The 21442-nt window shown below is 43.3% G+C and overlaps 1 protein-coding gene across 1 annotated transcript in view; it reads right to left on the bottom strand.

The window, feature by feature from the left end:
• Positions 1-1399: 1399 nt before the first annotated feature.
• Positions 1400-21442, bottom strand: part of LOC121285514 (leucine-rich repeat-containing protein 75B-like) — a 794595-nt gene continuing 774552 nt past the window's right edge. The window contains exon 4 of the mRNA XM_041202033.1: positions 1400-6170. Within this exon, the coding sequence (XP_041057967.1) occupies positions 5630-6170 (541 nt within the window). The 3' untranslated portion in view covers positions 1400-5629. The remainder of the gene's footprint in view (positions 6171-21442) is intronic.

Raw genomic sequence — 21442 nt, 5'->3', positions numbered from 1 at the left:
CGCGTGTCCCTTGATCATCTTCCAAAATTCTATATATTCTGGATGGTTCCTGCAGTTTGGAAGGTAGCAAATGTCACCTCACTATTTAAGAAGGGAGGGAGAGAGATAACAGGGAACTGCAGACCTGCTAGCCTTACATCAGTAATAGGGAAAATGCTGGAATCTGTTATATAGGATGTGATAAAGGGACACTTAGACAATAATGATCTGATTGGGCATAGTCAACATAGATTTATGAATGGGAAATCGTGTGTGATGAACCTATTGGAATATTTTGAGGATGTCAATAATAGAATTGATAAAGGGGAATCAGTGGACATAGTGTTCTTGGATTTTAAGAAGGCTTTTGATAAAGTTCCCCACAGGAGATTGATTAGCAAAATTAAAGCACATGGGATAGGAGGCAATATACTGGCATGGACTAAGGATTGGTTAACAGGCAGAAAACAGAGAGAAGGCATAAACAGAGAGTTGGCAGGCTGTGACTAGTGGGGTACCGCAAGGATCAGTACTTGGGCCCCAGCTGTCCACAATATATATCAATGATTTGGATATGGGGACCAAACGTAATATTTCCAAGTTCATGGATGACACAAAGCTAGGCGGGAATGTGTGTTGTGTGGAAGATACAAGGCAGCTTCAAGGGGATTTGGACATATTTAGTGAGTGGGCAGAATATGGCAGATGGAATATAATGTGGAAAATGTGAGGTTATCCACTTTGGTAGGAGGAACAGATGTGCAGAGTGTTTCTTAAATGGTAAGAGATTAGAAAGTGTAGATGTACAAAGGGACCTGGGTGTCCTCGTCAACTGAGCCTGTATTCTCTAGTGTTTCGAAGAATGAGAGCTGATCTCACTGAAACCTACAAAATACTTAAAGGAATTGACAGGGTAGATGCAGGTAGGATGTTTTCCCTGGCTGGGGAGTCTAGAACCAGGGGACACAATTTTAAAATAAGGGGGAAGCCACTTAGGGCCAAGATAAGGAGAAAGCTTTTTACTCAGAGGGTTGTGAATCTTTGGAATTCTCTACCCCAGCGGGCTGTGGAAGCTCAGTCATTGAGTATGTTTAAAGCAGACAGATTTCTAAATACCAATGATGTAAAGGGATATGGGGATAGTGCGGGAAAAAGGCATTGAAATGGATAGTCAGCCATGATTGTATTGAATGGTGGAGCAGACTCAATGGGCTGAATGGCCCATTCCTGCTCCTGTGTTCCTATGATTCCTGTCTCATCCTTTTCTGATCTCTCTTTAACTTCAGCTTCATATTAAAGCTTTTAATAATCTTAAACCTCAAGCTCTGCTCTCTATTAATGTTCCTCAGTAATTTCTAACCCCAAAAAAGTGGTAGAAATGGCAGAAAATATCATATTCAAGCCATTTATTGAAGGACATAGAAATACAATGACACATTAAGACATTAACATTATTACACAGGCTCTGCTTATATCAGCCCAGGTTCCTGACAGTGTAACAATGGCTAATGGATTCCAGCTATACAGCAGTATGAAGTGACCTTCTCTCTTTAGTTGATTTTTTGTGATTTTTTTGTTTTTCAATAAATCCACAGACTCTAACTGACAGAGCAATGTGCACATGGAGAATATTAGGCTAACGATGAATGACCAATAGTGCAGCTTATTTGCTTCTCCAAAGGTAAGAGGGAACTTTCAGAGTACAGAGAAAACTGAAAAAAATCAAGTTAATGAACAGATGTGACTATCTCTCGCACGTTCTTCCTACTCATCTCTGAAGTGACAGCAGCTGGTTAGTGTACTGATCCATCACACGGCCAACTCCACAGTCTCAAATAATTATTCTTTATGTTCAAGTTCATGAGTCAGAAGTCAGTGGATAACAGTCAGGCATTGAAGCCTAGGCTAAATGTTCCCCTCCTTAAACCATGGGTGGCAGTTGCAGCTTGCCAGCAGAGACTGGTTAGCTCAACTCAGACCAGGGATCAACTCTAACAACTCCGTGGGTTTGTGCGGTTCACTAATGCATTCAGTACTTGGCTTGCCAATGATGTGATTGAGGGGCTACAACTTTATAGCACATCCTGCTTCCACTGCACACCCATTAACAGCAAGACCCGAGAGGCAACGGAAAAAAATGAGCGTTCTTTGCAGATATAGCAGAATATTGCCTTTTCCCTCCCTAGCAGCACTGTGGGTGTACCACATGATCTGCGGCAGTTCAAGAAGGCAGCTCACCACCACCTTCTCAAGGGCAATTAGGGATGGGTAATAAATGCTGGCCTAGCTAGAGATACATTAATCCAGGGGTTGGCACAGCTGTTTGTGCAGTCCACCAAATGTCAGTCTATTTAAGTAAGCAGACAGAGTTGGGTGGAGACTTACCTGGCTTGTACAGTGTATAATGCAGTGGTTCATTTTTGCCATCTTTGGGAATTGCAGCATCAATGGAATAAAACATCAATGAGTGAGGAAAACAGGGGTCAGTGTCCTGTTATTGACAATGAAAGTCATATTGTGCTTTATTAAAACACAACTCAGTCCACTATTACACCATATTCTGCCACAGCCCTGCTCACTTAGATGGAACAGGAACAATACAATCAATCACCTTATGAACAGTAGAGTAACTTGCCAGAATCTGGCAATGCCAATCCCTTCCGAGAGCAGAGGAGGTTAAATCTACCTATCGCTTTCTCTTTTGTGTATCTGGTAATTCGCTCCATGTTCACCTTCACACATACCAACGCCAGGCTGGGTGAGGGTGCAAGGGGTTGACTCCTAGGCTCTGGAACTTGTGCACTGGGAAGGTCTGCATATTGATGGCTCGCTGACTCATTTCTTTTCTGAATATGGCTTCCAACACATTGTGAGATTGTTAAAAGTTTAGTACCAAGGGTGGAGTTTATGGTTAATGTTGAAGCCATTAATCACACAGCATTTTCTGGATTCAACCAGATTTCAAGGCAGAACTCACAGAACTGAAACAGGCAAACTGCTCTATGATGAAGCGTTCAGATTCCAGGTGGAACTGTGAGAAGGTCAGGAGGGAGAAGGGAAATCTGGGGCGAAAGGGCCATCCCCCCAGGCAGTAATAACAGATGTCAGGGAAGTGGGGCTTTGAAGTGGGTGGTAAAGGGGGTAGTTCGGGGAGGTTCTGTCTCCATGTAACGCTGCAATACAAACAAAGGAAAGAAAGAAAGGTTTACATTTCCATAGTGTCTTTCACATCCTCGGGGAAGTCCCAAACAACTTCATAGCCAATGAAATGCTGTTGGGCTGTTTATGTAGGAAACGTGGCATCCAACTTTTGCACAGCAAGCTCCCACAAACAGCAATGCAATAATGATCTGGTAATTTATTTTTGTGATGTTGTGATAAAAATTGTCCAGGACACTGGGGTGAACTCCCCTGCTCTTCTTCAGATAGTGTCGTGGGATCTTCAGCACTTCCCTAGGAGAGCCAATGAGGCATCGCTTTAACACCTCATCAGAAAGATAATATTTTCAACGGTGCAACCAACACTCCCTCAGCACTGCTCTGGAGCACCAGTCTAGGTTGTTGTGCTCAGGTCTGCGGAACATAATTCAAACTCTCAACTTTCTAACTCAGCAACGAGAATGTGATCCACCGAGTCACACCTGAATCATCAACTCATGCTCTGTGCTCTCTCAAAATGATCTCTTGTCTGAGAGTTCAAGCATTGGATATGGTTATTCAGAGGGGAATTGATTAGGACTGGTGGGACTGATTGATGAGAAGGATATTGAACAATGGCTGTTCCCTCCTTATGCAGTTCTGTTGTTCTTAAGTTAGAAGGAGACTGAATTTGGCTTCATGGGTGGGGCAGGGGTTGGGAATATAGGAAAGCCATTCAGCCCCTCAGGCCTACTCTGCCGTTCAGATCAATCATGGTTTTTACAATATCAAATCAATTTCCCTGCCTTTGCTCTATTCCCCCTTAAAACCTTTATCCAACAAATATCTATCAATGTAAGAAGACCTTCCTCCCTTTCCCAAAGTCAGCCTCTGCCCAAGTTGCAACATATGACCATCTTTGTTAGAATTATGATGAGTTTTTACTTTGGAAGCCCCAGTTTCATTCTGACAGAATTTGGAGGTAAATTTCTATGATTTAGGATTTCCGATACTGAGCTTCACGCAACGAGAGCAGGAGTTAGGGGTCCTAGAATTGTTCAAGACCCACTCCAGAGAGTTAAGCACTTGATCCAGGCTGACACTCCAGTGCAATACTGAAGGAGTGCTGCACTGTCCGAGATGTTGTCTTTCAGATGAGAACAAGGCCCCATTTGTCCCCTAAGGATGCCATGGCACTACTGGAAGGAAAGCAGGGGAGTTGCCCTGATGTCCTGGCCCATGTCAATGTGTTGGATTTACAGCCGTCATGATTTTCAAGTTGCTCAGACTCCTCACTCCAATTGCTGATGTGAGGGAAACTGTCAGGAGACTGAAATCATAGCGTTGACCCCTGAACTTTCAAACCTAAGTTTTAAAAAAAGAATTGCACACATTTGCAAAACTGAAAATGGGAAAACAAATGAACAAGCAAACAATTGTCAAACACAGTTAGGAGAGAAGTTTGGCAGCTTGAATCACTGATCTCTGTGCATGAGCAACTGGGACACGTTACAGAGCTATGTGCCTTCAAGACTGAAAAGATCAGTACTGTTACAGTATAGCAGTGTTGAGTTAGCCAAAACACACAAGTCAGTTTACACACAGAGGAAAACCAACAAGCTGCAGGTGCTGGAAATCTGAAACAATTAGCAGGGAGACCTGGAAACACTCAACTGGTTAATTCAGTGTCTGTGGAGTGAGCAGGAAGAGTTAACATTCCAAACACCAGACTCTTCATCAGAACAGGAAGAGATTACAGACACATGACATTTAATTAGGAGCAGGATAAAGGGAAGGGGGAAAGATACATGGATAACTAAACCTACAAGTACACACATGTATTTGTACACACAGCACACACATGCATAGACAGCACAAACACATGCACATACACACACACATATGCAACACGCACATGTATACAGACACACACACGAGTTCACATCTGACTGTTTTTGATGTCTCCACAGTGAGTCTCAGTGAATTTGACAATGTTTAGATATAGTGAGGGTGCTCCTCCAGCCATATGACAGTTTTACACTACACAACACACTGAGTCAATTTAATATTTCTTTAGTTTTGCGATTACCATTGGATGTCTGGCCAACACCAGTATGGAAGCAGCTTCCTGCATAAAATCTTATTATGTCACTTCAGCCCACTTTGACATTATGTCTTCCTTTATCAGCCCTTGGAAAGATTTTGCATCAAAGTCAACTTTTGTTCCTTTTCTTAAAGGAATTGGTGTGATCAGCCAACAAGGATGGAGTTTCTTCAGCTTCATCTTCCAATGAAACCCTGCCTTGCTCAAAGGTGTCCCATCGATCATATGATGCATAATTCGCTCATGGACAAATTGAAGGGATTTATGGGTGCTTTGCTGCGGCACGCTTTCAAATAATGGCAGTTCAGTTGGCCAGGTGTTTAACAACTGGCTGAAGCCTAAACTGGTTTCAGAGTCCCTCTTTATTGAACACATTTCTCAAGATTCAAACCTCTCATTAACACACAATCACCTCTGACAGTATCCCTGTGCCCCCATTTCCCTCTGCAGAATGGGCCAAGGGCTGTCTTCATCCTCTTCTGATTGGTTGACCCCCTCCTCCTGCTCCATCTCCTGGTCATTGGACTGACCTTCTGTGTACTCCTGGATAGTAGGCAGTGCCCCCTGCAGGCTGCAGCGCCGGCGCAAACCCACCAGGAGAGGCTGGGGCATGGAGCAGATGTCCGCATTGTTTCCCAGGTCGATCCAGGACAGCGCTGGATACTTGTTAGGCTCCTTCATCATCTCGGTCATTTCCTTGAGAATGAGCCGGGTCAGGCGGTTTCCATTCAGTGCCAGGTTGGTTAGTTTCGGAAGGGCTGCCAGGAAGGGCAACAGAAGGTGTAGGCCATCATCAGACAACTCAGTGAAGCTCAGATCGATGGAGGTTAGATGGTCTCCATTCAGCTGCAAGTAGTAGGCGACACGGTGAATGTCCCTGGGAGATAGTGGCATTCCCGATAGATTCAAGGAGTCATTAGTGAGGTTCTTTTGCAGTGCAGCCTTTAAGCTAAAAGAAAGACAAATAATAGATTATTTTAATCATTGTTCCTTCTTACCGACCTGCCACGTCTAACACCCTGCTCTCAACCTGACCTGCACAATCTTACAAAGGGATTCTAGCCCATCCTTTAACTATAACATCCTTTAACTAGAATAGTGGATCCCAATAAAAAAGTTAGGTTTCGCTATATCTGAAATCCTGTATGTTAAGGCTACATTGATGAGCTAGGCAACTTGTGCAGGTTTTGTATCTTAACACCAGCTATTCTGCAGAAATCAGGTGTGTGCTGGCGGAATGAGACACAGAGCTAGCCCATGCTCGTGAGGCAGCCAGGAACTCGAGTATTTATTTAAAGGCAGATTCCTGAGCTAGTCTATGTCGGACTCTTTATGTTTTTCAGTTGTATTCACATTAGACCCTTATTGGGAATGCCAGTAGTTCCAGCAAAAACCAACTTGAACCAGTTAACCTGACATGGTTTTAAAGGAAAATTGAAGTGTGGTGGTTTATCGGTCAAACAATTACATGACGTAGGAAATTGGGCAGATTTGTGGGTCAGAACACTGGTGTTAGACCCTGGGCTGTGGATTGACACCTGCCAAAATAATGGGAGATTATCTGTGGGCAGTTCAGCTCAAGTCTTTAACTTCAAAGCTGCTCAGAATTTAGCATCAAATGATCAATCACACTCTGAAAGGCTACAGAATATCAGATTGGCACAGTTAGGTAGAGAGAGTCTTCAGAGCGAAGGTCTATAATACAGTGTTAGTGTATGAACTCTAACTCTAAACTCTATGAACCTAACTTCTTAAGTGGTCTGATCCACAACACTACTGTCAAAGAGAAAAAAGTGAACAATAATGAAGAAATACGAATGAAGTGCACTGACATGAGCTGGACAGTTTAATTGGGTCTGATAACAGGGGCAGTTGTTGATGAATGTTCTTGCAACCTGGGTTTTCCTCTCAATTCTTGCAGGCCCGACAAGAGCTGGCAGGACACCAATTATCTTTAAATAATCAGGAGCAGTAATGTCACCGCAATCTCCCTGTGGGGCTAAGCTAGATGTATATTTGAGAAGAGTCCCTGCTCTTCACAGATGTGTTGTTGATTCCGACCGATTCCCGCAATTCGGAGAAAAGAGCAAGACCATCTTGTTCACCTTTGACCATCCTGATAGTTGCATGATATAACAATAAAGAAGTTGTTGGTTAATCACAGTGATCAATCTCAATCAGTTAGTGTCCGTACTGACACAGACATGAAGTGAGGAAAACCCCACTGGTAGGGAGTTCTGGGAACCACAGACCTAAAGTAATCTGTTCCTCACAAGAACACAGCATTTAGCACGTCACGTCTCAAATTACTCAAATACTGTATCCTAAGGTGTGATTTTCTGAAAGAAATCTAATTTTCATATGATTGAATGAACACGATCTGCTTCCAACATTTCTCCAGGGAGTCTGTACCATAGACTCACTCACTCAATGAAATACTGTTTCAACAACAACCAGAATTTGAATTTATTTTGCACTTTAGCATAGCAAAACATGCCAAAGGTATTCACAGGGGGAGGCCAATGCTGCGGAATTGTGAAGAGAACCATTGCAAGTGATTCTCTGGCTATGGTTAGATCGATAAGAATGGAACCAGGTGCGTGCAGTCCCACCCAGCTAGGTGCCAGTGGAGAGGGGTTGGAGGAGAATGGTGTGGTCAACCATGTCAAAAGCTGCAGAGAGGTCGAGAAGGACAAGGAAGGAAAGTTTACCTTTGTCACAATCACATAGAATGTCATTTGTGACTTTGATAAGAATTGTTTGACACTGGCAGGAAAGGAAACCTGATTGGAGGGATTCAAAGTTGGAATTCTGGGGAAGATGAGGATGGACTTGGGAGCAACAACACAATCAAGGAGCTTGGAAAGAAGGGGAGGTTGGAGTTGAGATCTTGGTTTGTTAGGATAATGAGGTTAGGAGTTGATTTTTTGAGGAAAGGGGTGGTAACAGCCGATGTGAAAGACAGAGACAACATCTGAAGACAGAGGACTGTTAACAATATCAGCTAACACAGGGACCAGGAGGAGAAGTTCTTTGGTGAGAATATAGGTGAGGGAGCAGGAGGGTGCCTCTTGGACAAGATGAGTTAGAAGAGATCATGAGGGGCGATAGGAAAGAAAGAGAGAGATGTGATCTCAGAGCTAGAATGACAGGAGAAGCATTAAAGGAAGTTTCACCTAAAGGGCTGGTGGTAGGGAGCGAAACAGCAGAGGCAGCTGCTCTGATGATCTCAGTTTTAATGACAAGGAAGTCCATGAGCTCCTCACACTTGCTGTTGGAGGTGAGAGTGAAGGGGTTTAAGAAAATGGGTTGCAGTAGAGAAAAGCAGCTAGGGTTATCATTGTATTTCAGGATGATTGTGGAATCGAGCAGCTTTGAAAGAGGCGAACAGAACCTGATAGTGCTTCATTTGGTCCAGCCAGATATGGCAATGAATGTCTAATCCAGATAAATGCTATATCCATTCTTAAACCTCTTCATGTGCAGACCATGTCCTTTAGTTCTAATGTTCTGAAAAAAGTGAAAGAAGTCGTCATAGTTGACATTATCTAATCCCTTTAGGATCTTAAAAATATCAATCATCTTGAAACCATCTCTTCTCAGTTGGAACAGGCATAATTTACATAATTATTCCTCATTATCTAATCTCTCCATCCCCTCAATCGTTCTGTAATCTCTCTTCTATATTCTTTAAACATCTGCGATGCCCTTTCTGCACTGTCATGACCACAACTGCACACACAAACTTAGGATCACAGCAATGATTTATAAGACGCCAGGATTACCTTACAATTTCTGCTCAATATTGACCTTGTAATACCTCCTGGCATCTGATTTGCTTTGTATTCATTGCCAATGATCATTACTGCGATTGCCTCAATTTATTGTCATTAAGGATCCCTATCTCTTCCATTCTCCATTATTGTCTTCCCATTTAATAGTCCCTCCCTGGATTGTTTGTCCCCATGTGAAGCACTTTGCATGTCTCTACATTGAATTTCATCAGCCCAATTCTCCAGGTTTTCAAATTCTCCTGTAGTTAATCCGGTTCAGCTTTGCAGTTGTGAGGGGACCTTAGTCACCCTGTATGTTTTTTTATAAAATATCTATAGATATCGTCATGGCTATTTCTAAAATTTTAAAAACTGGACAAAGACTTTTAAAATGGCTGAAGCTATGTCTGTCTGTGACTCCTGAACATAAGGAGCTATTTGACAGTCTCAAAGAAACTTGCACCTCATTATCTCTGAAGAGATACTCATGACAAATTGTGGGTAGCACAGACCAAATTCAAAGAAAGCTACACAAAGGCCATCTGCATTTCATAACGCAGGTGGACAACTGGAGTCTAGTCGTCTGCTAGGACAAAGGGTCCTGAAACCTTCCTTTCAATTCATAATGGTTGAGATGTTTAGCTATCTCAGACACCCAAGACGGGGAATACACACCCTTTGTCAAAGACAGTGTGAAGAGGTGGGAATCATGTGACATGAACCTCTACCTGGGGGGATCAGGAATATTGCCTTGTGGAACTGCAAAGCACAGTCTGCCATCTTAGTATTTACAAGCAACAGCACAGAAACGGGCCTCTGCCCAGATCGAATACCTGGCCTCATCTACACTGCATTTACTGGAACTTCTGTACCTTCACCTGTAAGAATGATTTATCTCTGTGTGCCTAGCTTTTTGTGTGAAGTCAACTCCATTGCCAAAGTGAATTATACAGCATTGATTTTCAACCTGCTGACCTCTGTGAAGGAATACCTGATTGGACTTTGATTCTGGTCTCTGGACTCATGTGAAACAATATTTCTTTCTCTGTGGTCTTTGCCCTGTAAATCTTTCTTTTCTCATATCCCCCTCTTACTGCCTGAGTGCAAAGGAGGCAAAGTTACTACCCTCCTCCCCCATTTGAGTCTGTGAAAACAAACTAACCCTTTGAGTTCATCCCATCTTAAGTTTGCTGTCAGGTTATTGCTAAAAATTGGATCACACCAAAACCAAAGGGTTGGGAAATATGCTACCACTTATTAAGGGGGAAGCAAAAAAAAAAAAACACCTTTCTGTTTATGGGTTGGTGGCAAGAGGAGGAATTAGGGCTTTTAAAATTAACCCCCCTCCTGTCCGTAACAGAAATTGGAAACTCAAGTCAAATGGATAACCCATTTGAATTTGAGGCTAGAAATCGTGCGACAAGTAACTCACCTCCTGACTCCACAAAACCTGTCCACCATCTAAAGGCACAAGTCAGGAGTGTGATGGAATACTCTCCACTTGCCTGGATAAGTGCAGCTCCAACAACACTCATGAAGCTCGACACCATCCAGGGACAAAGAAACCCAGTTGATTGGCACCAAATTGGATTGGAAGCAAATACAAGTGAATGCCACCACCTGCAAGTTCCCCTCCAAGTCACTCACCATCCTGACTTGGAAATATAATGCTGTTCTTTCACTGTTGCTGGGTCAAAATCCTGGAACTCCCTTCCTAACAGCACAGTGGGTGTACCTACACCACATAGACTACAGGGGTTCAAGAAGGCAGCTCACCACCACCTTCTCTAGGGCAACTAGGGATGGGAAATAAATGATAGCCCAGCCAGCAAAGCTGTGAATGAATAAAAAAAATTGACCAGAATCCAAAAAGACATGACCCAAATTTGAGATAAAAGAGTCAATTGGAAGCCAACAAGGAAAACTCAGTGGCTGGAACAAATTCTAAAACACAATTAACTTACCACAGCAAATTCCTTTTCCCTAATGCTAAGAAAATGGCAACGTTTGATGCCCAGGTGTAGGTGAAGCAAGCAAATTTAAATGGTGAAACTTTAGTGGCCCTTAGCACAGAACAACTGAAAGCTGTAGTTAGGGAGGTACAGTTAAAATTGCCTAGTAAAGTGAAGAGAAGTGAACTGATCCAGGTGTTGGTGGAACATTTGGATCTCACATTGCCTGTACAGCAATTAGATGTAGAGCTCAACCATGACTCTGAATCCCCTCCCCTTGCCGAATTCAAGCTGGAGAATCCCAGAATACAGCTAGAATTTAAGGAAAGAGAACAAAAGAGGGAGATAGAGGGAAACAGAAAAAGAGAGAGCAAGGGAACAGGAAAGAGAAAGAGAGGTAGAAAGGGAGAGAGAAGAATACCAGCTCTGAAAATTGGAAATTGAATTTGTAGCCCAAAAGGAGAGAGAGCAGACAGCTGGAAACTGCGAGGAAAAATTTCTCTCTGTCCAACCCCTATCTCTCTAACCCCAAACCAGTCCTAAGTATGCTAAATTCATTTGCATATTTGAAGAGTGATGCGGAATCATTTTTTGCCACTTTTGAGTAAATAGCAGGACAAGCAGGACAGCTACAATGGCCCTCAGATATCTGGACATTTTTAATTCAAGGGCAGCTAACAGGGAGAATCCACGAGGTCAAGTCCATGCTGCCTCCTGATGTGTCCATGAATTATGAGCAGACCAAGGCTGCCATCCTCAGTGCCTACAAGTTAGTCCTGGAGGCACATGGGCAGCAATTCCGGAATATTCATAAGAAACACACACAAACTTACAGTTCGAATGGCTGAAGCAAGTTGCGTTTAACTGATGGGTAAAGTCCCTAAGAATCCCATGCACTTATGAGGGGTTGAGTGAGTTGGTATTGACAGAGGAATTCAAAAGTTGCCTACCCTCCAACCTGTGAATACACTTGGAGGAGCAGAGAATTCTCACAGCCGGGGATGCAGCCATCAGAGCAGGAAGAGACTCTCACCACAGAAACTTACCCTTTGGAGGGCATGGCACAATGTGTGCCTGAGACAGACTAACTCCCAGAGAGCATCCAGAGTTTTGTCCTTTCAGGAACGGTGTTCCCCTACCCATCCCAAAATGTGAGCAAGTCTGTTGTACGGCTCCGGAACACAGAGGCCACTCAATCCATAATGTTAGAGGGGAACCTAAACCTGCTGTCACACATAATTCTAAAAGTATCATGCATTGACAACATATACAACAACAACATTTTAAGGGGAACATGGATAAGGAAAGGATCCAAATACTTCAGTTCAGTGAGTGAACACAGAAGGAGGCCATTTGGCCCAGTGTGTCTGTGCTAATTCTCTGCATAAGCAACTATGTTAGTCCCACTCCCCTGCTCTTTTCCCTGTAACCCTGCAATTTTTCTCTTCAGATAATGATACAATTCCCTTTTGAAAGTTGTGATTGAATCTGCCTCCACTGCATGCTCAGAAATCCTAAGCAATTGCTGTGTAAAAAGGTACCCTCTTATATTTTACATTATATGGAGAGGGAACTCACTGTTACTGCAGATTAGACAGACGTGGGTGTACCATAGCACATATATTACACAAAGTGTAATTCTGCATTAGAGGGAGGTTCACATGTACCTTTAGAATACACAGAATTAGGATCCCATTTATTGTAGAGAGAGAATACTGATCCATTGTACATTGGACAGAGAGGGAATCTCCTATTATGCTATAATGGATGGCACAAGACTCTCATTCTATAGATTATGTAGTGTAAAGGGTTAATGGTTATGTTAATTAGACAATGATGTTAATGATGATGTAAGAGACTCTAAGGGAGCAAGACAGAGAACAGTCCTTGTCCAGGAAACAATGTACTTACTATGAGATCTTGGATTTAAATAAACAGTAGTAAGAAAAATTTAATACAGATTATATCCAAGTCACTCAAGAGTAAGAGAAATCTCATCCAACCAGAAGATAACACAAGTAAAGAGCAACAAATATCTTCCCATCCCACTCTCCCCATTCCCCCTCTTCCCATTCCCCCTCTCCAAATAAGATTACACTCTCTATAGTGTAAAGATAGCAGCTTCTTTCCTTCAACATTACACATGTTCACAATTGGAGATAATTCTGTATGAGTCAACAGCCCAATGGGTGGTTAACAACTGGCTGTAATCAGGGTGTTGGGACTTGCTTCAAGCTGTAATCACTTTCTCTAAGTAATGTCTGCTTGCAGTATTTGTAAAAGACTTTTTTTGAATTTTGAGTAATATACAGCCATTTTTTCATCAATATTGTGATATTTTTATTCCCTTAGTGTTGTAAACTTATCATTTGCCAAAGGTGACCTTAATGCAGAAGCATACAGGACAAACTGATGTTCCCAGTGGGGAGAGAGAGAGGGCATCAGCCATGCATTATGATCTGAAGTGACGTTTAATTCAAGCAGCCCTTGACAAGTCTTATTTTTCACTGCTTTGACCTTCTTTATTTTTGAGAGGGTAGACTGCTAACCAGACCAGAGCCCACACAGAGAGTGGCAATTAAAGGGGGGAATTATGGCTCAAATGCGGAGGCTGGCTTTGATGTTGAGAATTAATGACATTTTTTTATAAAATTAAAAAAACCTCTAGATTATTATGCAAAGAAGTGGGAGGAAAATGGTCTCTTATTACAAAAAGCCTTTGTAATTAAATTTACATCTCTGGAATTTCTGGAAGTCTTGCCCAAAAACAGGATTGACCAGTCCAACACTGGTCTGGGTCAAATTTAGGAGGAAAGGATGTAGGAAGTCTGGAGGTAGGATAACCAATCTGCAGCCCCAATCAATTTCTGGAAAGGCCAGGATGTGGGCCTGTGATAAACAGATTATCACTGCCTCCTCTTTCACCTCGGGAAAAGGGATGTGACAATGCCGAATTTAAACCCCGGTCCCTTTAACTTGCTACCTAAAATTCTTGGAAAGAACCAGCAGGCCTGTCACAGGATTCATTCTGTATTCACATAATCTGCTCCAACAGCTGACTGACCCGGCACTACAGACACTCAGGTGACTAATTAATAACTCAGCAAAGCTGCTGACAGATTCCGCAGGCTGCTGGCAATAATCTGCACTCCAAAAACAAACTGTCACAGAAACCTCACAAACCCTTTAAAGATTCATTAAGAAGACCCTTCACTTCATTTCTCTCTTAAATGTCCAGATATCAGTTTCTATTTTTACCCAAGGTCCACAAAGCTCCACTGCCCACCCTGACCCATCCTCAGACCGTCCACTGAGTACAGAGGCTTTCAAATGGATGGGGAGGGGAAGGGATTGGGCACAGAAAAGGAGGGGCAAGTAGCGAGGGGGAGGGATGGGGTAGGGGAAACAATGGAGAAGCGGTGTGCATGGAGGAGTGTGGGATTGGGGTAGAAAGGAAAGAGATGGATAGATGATGAGGAAGAGTATGGGGAGAGGAGGAATGGGGATGGGGAGAGGAAAGTTGGCAAGGGGTGATGGGGAGAGGGGGGATGGGGAGAGGAAAGTTGGGGAGAGGAGGGATGGGGAGAGGGGGGATAGGGAGAGGGGAGGGATGAGGAGAGGAGGAATGGGGAGAGGGGGATGGGGAGAGAAAAGTTGGGAAGAAGGGGGATGGGGAGGGGGGATGGGGAGAGGAAAGTTGGAGAGGGGGGATGAGGAGAGAGGGGATAGGGAGAGGGGAGGAATGGGGAGAGGAAAGTTGGGGAGGGAGGGATGGGGAGAGGGGGTATGGGGAGAGGAGGAATGGGGAGAGGGGGGATGGGGAGAGGAAAGTTGGGGAGGGGGGGATGGGGAGAGGGGGGATAGGGGGAGAGTGGGGATGGGGCGAGGAAAGTTGGGGAGGGGGGGATGGGAAGAGGGGTTGTGGATAGGGTGTTGGGGAGGGGAGATGGGGTGAAGGGGGATGGGGACAAAAGGTATGGAGAGGGGGGTGGGGAGAAGGGGGATGGGAAGAAGGGGGATAGGGACAGGGGGATGGGGTTAGGGGAATGGTAGCAGTGAGGAAGGGAAGGGAGTGAATATGAGAGAGGATGTGGAGGAGGGGGACTTGCAGGTGGTGATGTTCCCATGTGTCTGCTGTCCTTGTCTTTCTCGTAGTAGAGGTTGTGGGTTTGGAAGGTGCTGTCAAAGGAGCCTTGGTGAGTTGTTGCAGTGCATCTTGTAGATGGTACACATTACTGCCACTGTGTGTCGGTGGTGAAAGGAGTGAATGTTTGTGGATGGGGTGCTGATCAAGTAGGCTGCTTTGTCCTGGGTGGTATTGAGCTTCTTGAGTGTTGTTGGAGTTGCACTCATCCAGGAAAGTGGAGAGTATTCCATCACACTCCTGACTTGTGTTTTGTAGATGGTGGACAGGTTTTGGGCAGTCGGGAGGTGAGTTACTCACTGAAGAATTCCCAGCTTCTGACCTGTTCTTGTAGCCACAGCATTTATATGGCTGGTCCAGTTCAGTTTCTGTTCAATGGTAACTCCCAGGATGTTGATAGTGGAGGATTCAGCAGTAGTAATGCCACTGAATGTCAAGGGGAGATGGTTAGATTCTCTCTTGTTGGAGATGGTCTTTGTCTGGCACTTGTGTGACGCAAATGTTACTTGCCATTTACCAGCCCAAGCCTGGATATTGTCCAGATCTTGCTGTATATCGACATGGACTGCTTCAGTATCTGTGGAGTCTGTCTACGTTTGAGAATTAGGGATTTCATCATGTGAATCATTCATTCAGCTAGGCTCTTAGATCTATGGTAATGAGGAGAAGAAGTTGGATGACTGATATTCCGCTTCTCACACATCTCCTAAAATGGTTTACTAATAATATGTGGATTATAATCTGTAATGATCTCTCCAGGCACAGCAAATAAACTGAAAATAATACTTGGAGCGACAGTTGTGCTTGACATATTGTGCAATTGTTGAATAATGGGGCACTTGGTAAAGTAGTTGACATTGATGATGAAGTCAGTGCCATGGACATAAAAGAGGTCGAATGCGATTTTTGACCAGGGATGGGTTGGAACTTCATGTGGGACCAGCAGTGCTTTGTGCTGACTTGGCATATGCTCTTGACATGCCTCGCATTTCATGACGACGACTTCAATGCCATTGTTCATACCTGGCCAAAATACTGTCTCTCTTGTGAGTCTTCTCACCTGATTTATCTCCATATGGGAATGATGAATTTGTTGAAGAATGTAGGTTGCAAATATTCTGGTATGATGACCTGCCTGCATTTAAAAATAACTGCAGGAAATACCTAGCCCAAAAGGCCAAAATGGTCTCGCGTAACTGTGGACATGTTGAATTGAATCAGGCCATCCTTCAATGATGATTTCCCACATTTTCTGCAGTGTAGAATCTTTCGCCATTCCTTCATGTAGCTGCTGGGACTTGCATTGCACAAAATGTACCAGATCAGTTTGGGGAACATCCTCAAGTTCAATGTCAATGAAGTCAATTTGTAGATCTAAGGAAAAATCTTCTGTTTTTCCTGGGTTAACAATCTGCTAAGTATATCTGATGTGACCATCAAGTTACCAGGCTTATACCAAATCTCACAGTCATAACCCTGAATCTTTATCAAGAGACATTGCAATCTTGGTGGTGCAGTGGTCAATGGTTTTCACCAAATCTTCACCAATGGCTTGTGGCTGGTTTCTACCACAAATCTTTTGCTGAATATTTAGGTATAAAAATGCATGATTCCAAACACTAAAGTTAATGTTTCCCATTCGATGTTGGAGTTGTTGGATTGTGTTATGAACAGAGAATTTGAAGCAAATGCAATCAGTTTGCCTTTTTGTAGTATGCATGCTCCCAGACCTTTCTGTGAGGCATCTACCTCCAAGGTAATTGTCCCCTAGGATCATAAAATTGCAATGTTGATGTTTCTGGTAATGACTGTTTCAGAGCTTCAAAGAGATATTGTTGGTCTTCATGCCAGAAGAAAGGCACATCCTTTCTCAACAATTCTCTTAATGATAAAGATTTTTGAGTGAAATTGGGAATGTATGAAGACAAAAAATTAAAGGAACCTAGACATCTTCGAAGATCGTCCTTATCTTAAGGATTGGCTTTAACATCCTCTATTCTTTTTGGATTGGGACAGCATTGGAATAAATAGAACCAAAGGAATTGATCTGCTGCACGTTGTTGTCACATTTCAGACTGTTGAACACCAATCCTTCATTACATGTCAATTGCTTCAATAAATGCAGATTGTGGTCATGTTCTTGCTTTATTCTTCCCACAACAGCTATGTCATCTGCGATACAGATGCATCCTGGCACAGTGCATGTAATATGTGGTCCATTTGAACTTGAAAGAGATCCTGACTAACAGCCTGAAAGGAAGTCATTGAAAACAGAATTTTCCAAATGGGGTACAAAATGCTGTAAGCTCTTGGGGCTTCTCCATGAGATGTACTGACCAGTAACCATGTTTAGCATCAAGCTTCTAGAAAAATTTTGCACCTGCAAATCTCGGATTTAACTCTTCCAATGTGGGAATTTTATAAGGACAACGTTTCAAAGCTGTGTTTAAAAGTCATTGATTGAGGCATACTCTCAATGATCCATCCTTCTTTGTGACACATGCGATTGAGCTGTACACAGCCTGTGGGCTCTTGTATACTTCTAATGATTCTGTCTTTCTCCATTTTGTCTAATTTAACCTTCAATTTGTCTTGTATGTGAATGCTGTACTTATGCTGGTACTGTTTCACACACAAAACTGTTGTCTACATGTTCAGGTAAACATTGTTCAAGGTGTAAAAATAATGTGGCCTATCCTTTTAAGGTTCAATATATGTAAAGTACTGGGGCTTAACTCTTTAAGCTGTGTTGAATGTGCATGTAATATTGTGACCTGTATCTTTAAGTAGTGTTTAACGTGTGTGAAGTACTGGGACCTGTCACTTTAAGTTGTGGTACTCAGCATTGGACAGTAAATATTTTAAGCCATTTTGCTGGTGTCACTTGACCACTGTGATTAATACTGGATGATGTTCCTCTCCATCCATTATTCAGCCCCTTGCTGTCTGCCCACATAAATCACAATGTGCTGAAAATCTCTGCCAGGATTATGAGTTTGTAAAGTGAGGGAGATCTCAAGTGGCTTCATAGTTTGAAGCAACACTCCTCTGGCGATCCCTGGCTGTCCCTGCTAATCTTAGCTGGTGGAATGGATTTGTTAAGTTTGGTTTTCAGTGTGGAAAGATAAACTAAGCAAAGAGAGAGAGAGAGAGAGACTGGTACGGTCAGTGGGCAGTGCCAGCCTCTAGTTCAATAAGATACACAACCTCAGCACCAGTAATGTTCTGAATTCCTGTTCTTTAATATTTTTTTGCTGATATTTTTGTGCATATTTGTGAAAGTGATGTCAGTAGCAGGGAATGTAATACTTGCCCTCAACCACACTCATCATGTAGATCAAGGAGGAGGGAGCGACAGATGGAGGCAATGAATGCAACCAAGAGACTGACCTTTAGTCAAGCTTCCTGAAGAAACGACGTGCCTCTCCAGGTGGAATAGTACCACCCCAATAGGACAGGGATTTCCATCCAGCAGGAGAAAGAATGCTCCCCACCCTCTGCACAAAGTGAAAGTGCTCTAAGAATAACGAAACCACTACGAGAGAACCTCCTTTCTCTCTCTGCTATCAGCATGTTGGAGTGGAAAACTCTGGAAGGTTTCTGCAGAGGGAGCTGAGGTTGTGCTTTAATGAATTTGTAAGAGTTGGATGTTACCTTGCTTCAGGTTCAAGAAAATGGATTAGGCTGCAAAACCAAATTGAGCAGAGGTGTAGAGCTATTAAGTTGTAGCCGTGTGATGATGCGGGAGAATCAAAACCAATCCCTGGGCATGGGTAATTACTGGGAAACACCTTCAGCAGTGGGGACACAACATCGACCAACATGAGAAACTTTTTGCCAAGCTAATTCATTTGCTCAGTGTTTCAGCTCAGACTCTTCTGGCTCAGCTGTTAGCACCCTCACCTCTGACTCAGACATTCATGGGTTCAAGTCCCACTCCAGAGGCTTAAGCACCAGGCTAAAGCCGAAGGAGTGCCGCACTATCAGAGCTGCTGTGCTTCAGATGATGTGTTAACCTAGGCTTTGTCTGCTTTGTCAGGTGAATGTTAGAGATCATATGGCACTTTTTCAAAGACAAGAAGGGGAAATATCCCTGGTGTCCAGGCCAATATTTGTCCTTCAATCAACATCACAAAAACAGATTCTCTGATCATTATCACATTACAGTTTATGGGAGTTTGCTGTGTGTAGGTTGGTTGCTGTGTTTCCTACATAAAAACAGTAACTACACTGCAGAACTCACTGCAGAACACTCTACAGAACCCACTGCGGAATCCACTGCAGAACCGACTATAGAACCCGCCGCAGTACCCACGACAGAATCGGTTGAACCTGCTGCAGAACTCACTACTGTACCTACTGCAGAACTCACTACTGTATCCACTGCAGAGCTCACTACTGTATCCACTGCAGAGCTCACTAGAGTATCCGCTACTGAACCCGCTGCGGGACCCACTGCGGAACCGAATACAGAACCCACTACAAAATCCATTACAAACTGCACAAGTAGCTGTTCCCAGTCTACCTTGACCAGATCCTGCCTTATTTTACTAAAATCCGCTTTCCCCAATCCAAAACATTTTTTTGCACAGAATTTGCACAGGTGTGTAAAAACAATAATAGGGTAATTATATTAGGTGATTTCAACTTTCACAACATTAATTGGGATAGACATGGGATACAGGGTAATTTGATAAGGTGGATTCAAAACTGGCTTAGTTGTAGGAGACAGAGGGTGATGACGGAGGATGCTTTAGTGACTGGAAGCCAGGGTCCAGTGCCATATCACAGGGATCTGTGCTGGGTCCCCTATTATTTGTCATTTATATAAACAACATAGATGACTATGTGGGGGGTAGGATTAGTAAGTTTGCGGATGACACAAAGATTGGCCGGGTGGTTAACAGTGGGGTTGAGTGTCTTGGGCTACAGGAAGATATAGACGGGATGGTCAATTGGGCAGATAAGTGGTAGATGGAATTTAACCCTGAAAAGTGAGAGGTGACACACTTTGGAAGGAGTAATTTGACAAGGAAGTATTCAACGATAGCATAACACTAGGAAGTTCTGAGGAACAAAGGGACCTTGGCATATGTGTCCATAGATCTCTGAAGGCGGAGGGGCATGTTAGTGAGGTGGTGAAAAAGGCGTATGGGACACTTGCCTTTATCACTCGAGGCATAGATTACAAAAGTAGGGAGGTCATGTTGGAGTTGTATAGAACCTTGGTGAGGCCACAGCTGGAGTACTGTGTGCAGTTCTGGTCACCACATTATAGGAAGGATGAGATTGTACTGGAGGGGGTGCAGAGGAGATTCACCAGGATGTTGCCTGGGATGAAACAATTAAGTTACGAAGAGAGGTTGGATAGACTTGGGTTGTTTTCATTGGAGCAGAGGCGACCTGATCGAGGTGTACAAGATTATGAGAGGCATGGACAGGGTGGATGGGGAGCAGCTGTTCCCCTTAGTTGAAGGGTCAGTCATGAGGGGACATAAATTCAAGGTGAGGTGCAGGATGCTTAGGGGGGATGTGAAGAAAAACTTTTTTACCCAGAGGGTGGTGATGGTCTGGAATGCACTGCCTGGGAGGGTGGTGGAGGCGGGTTGCCTCACATCCTTTAAAAATTACCTGGATGAGCACTTGGCACGTCATAACATTCAAGACTATGGCCAAATTCTGGTAAATGGGATTAGGTAGGTAGGTCAGGTGTTTCTCACGTGTTGGTGCAGACTCGATGGGACGAAGGGCCTCTTCTGCACTGTGAGATTCTGTGAAAACCCACTACAGAATCCTCTGCAGAACCCACGACAGGAGCCATGACAGAAAGCACTTTGTTTGCCCTGGGGTTGTGAAAGGCACTATATAAATGCAAATCTTTCTTCTTTCCTTGATGCAGGGTAAATGCTTGTTTCAATCAAAGTGTTGGCAATTTTAACTGATGTCTGGCTATTGGATTGTTAAATAGATTGAATGATTTAGTGTCGGCTTGGTTACAGGGTCTTGAGGAAGGAGTTAAAGCCAGCTGCTGAATCTACAATATCACTTTCTCAGTTAATATGTTAGTCTCAAAGCTTTTCCTTCACAACGAGGGCCCATTATCAGTGAAAAAGAACAACTAAAAAATCTGATGGAGAATTAAAAATAAAGAAATAGTTGCATTTTTATAGTGCCTTTCAAGACATCAGGACATTCCAAAGCTCTTTACAGCCAGTGAAGCACTTCTGAAGTGTCGATACTGTTGTAACAGAAAATTGTCATGATAATGAAGGAAAAACATCGAATTGCATACGGAAATATTGTACTTTAAAAAATAAGACAGAAAGACCACAGTCTATACTGACCACAGCAC

The sequence above is a fragment of the Carcharodon carcharias genome, chromosome 13, assembly GCF_017639515.1.
Source record: "Carcharodon carcharias isolate sCarCar2 chromosome 13, sCarCar2.pri, whole genome shotgun sequence".
NCBI classification, from domain to species: Eukaryota; Metazoa; Chordata; class Chondrichthyes; order Lamniformes; family Lamnidae; genus Carcharodon; species Carcharodon carcharias.
The sequence above is the reverse complement of the archived record's forward strand: the minus strand, read 5'-3'. Positions and strand labels throughout refer to the sequence as shown.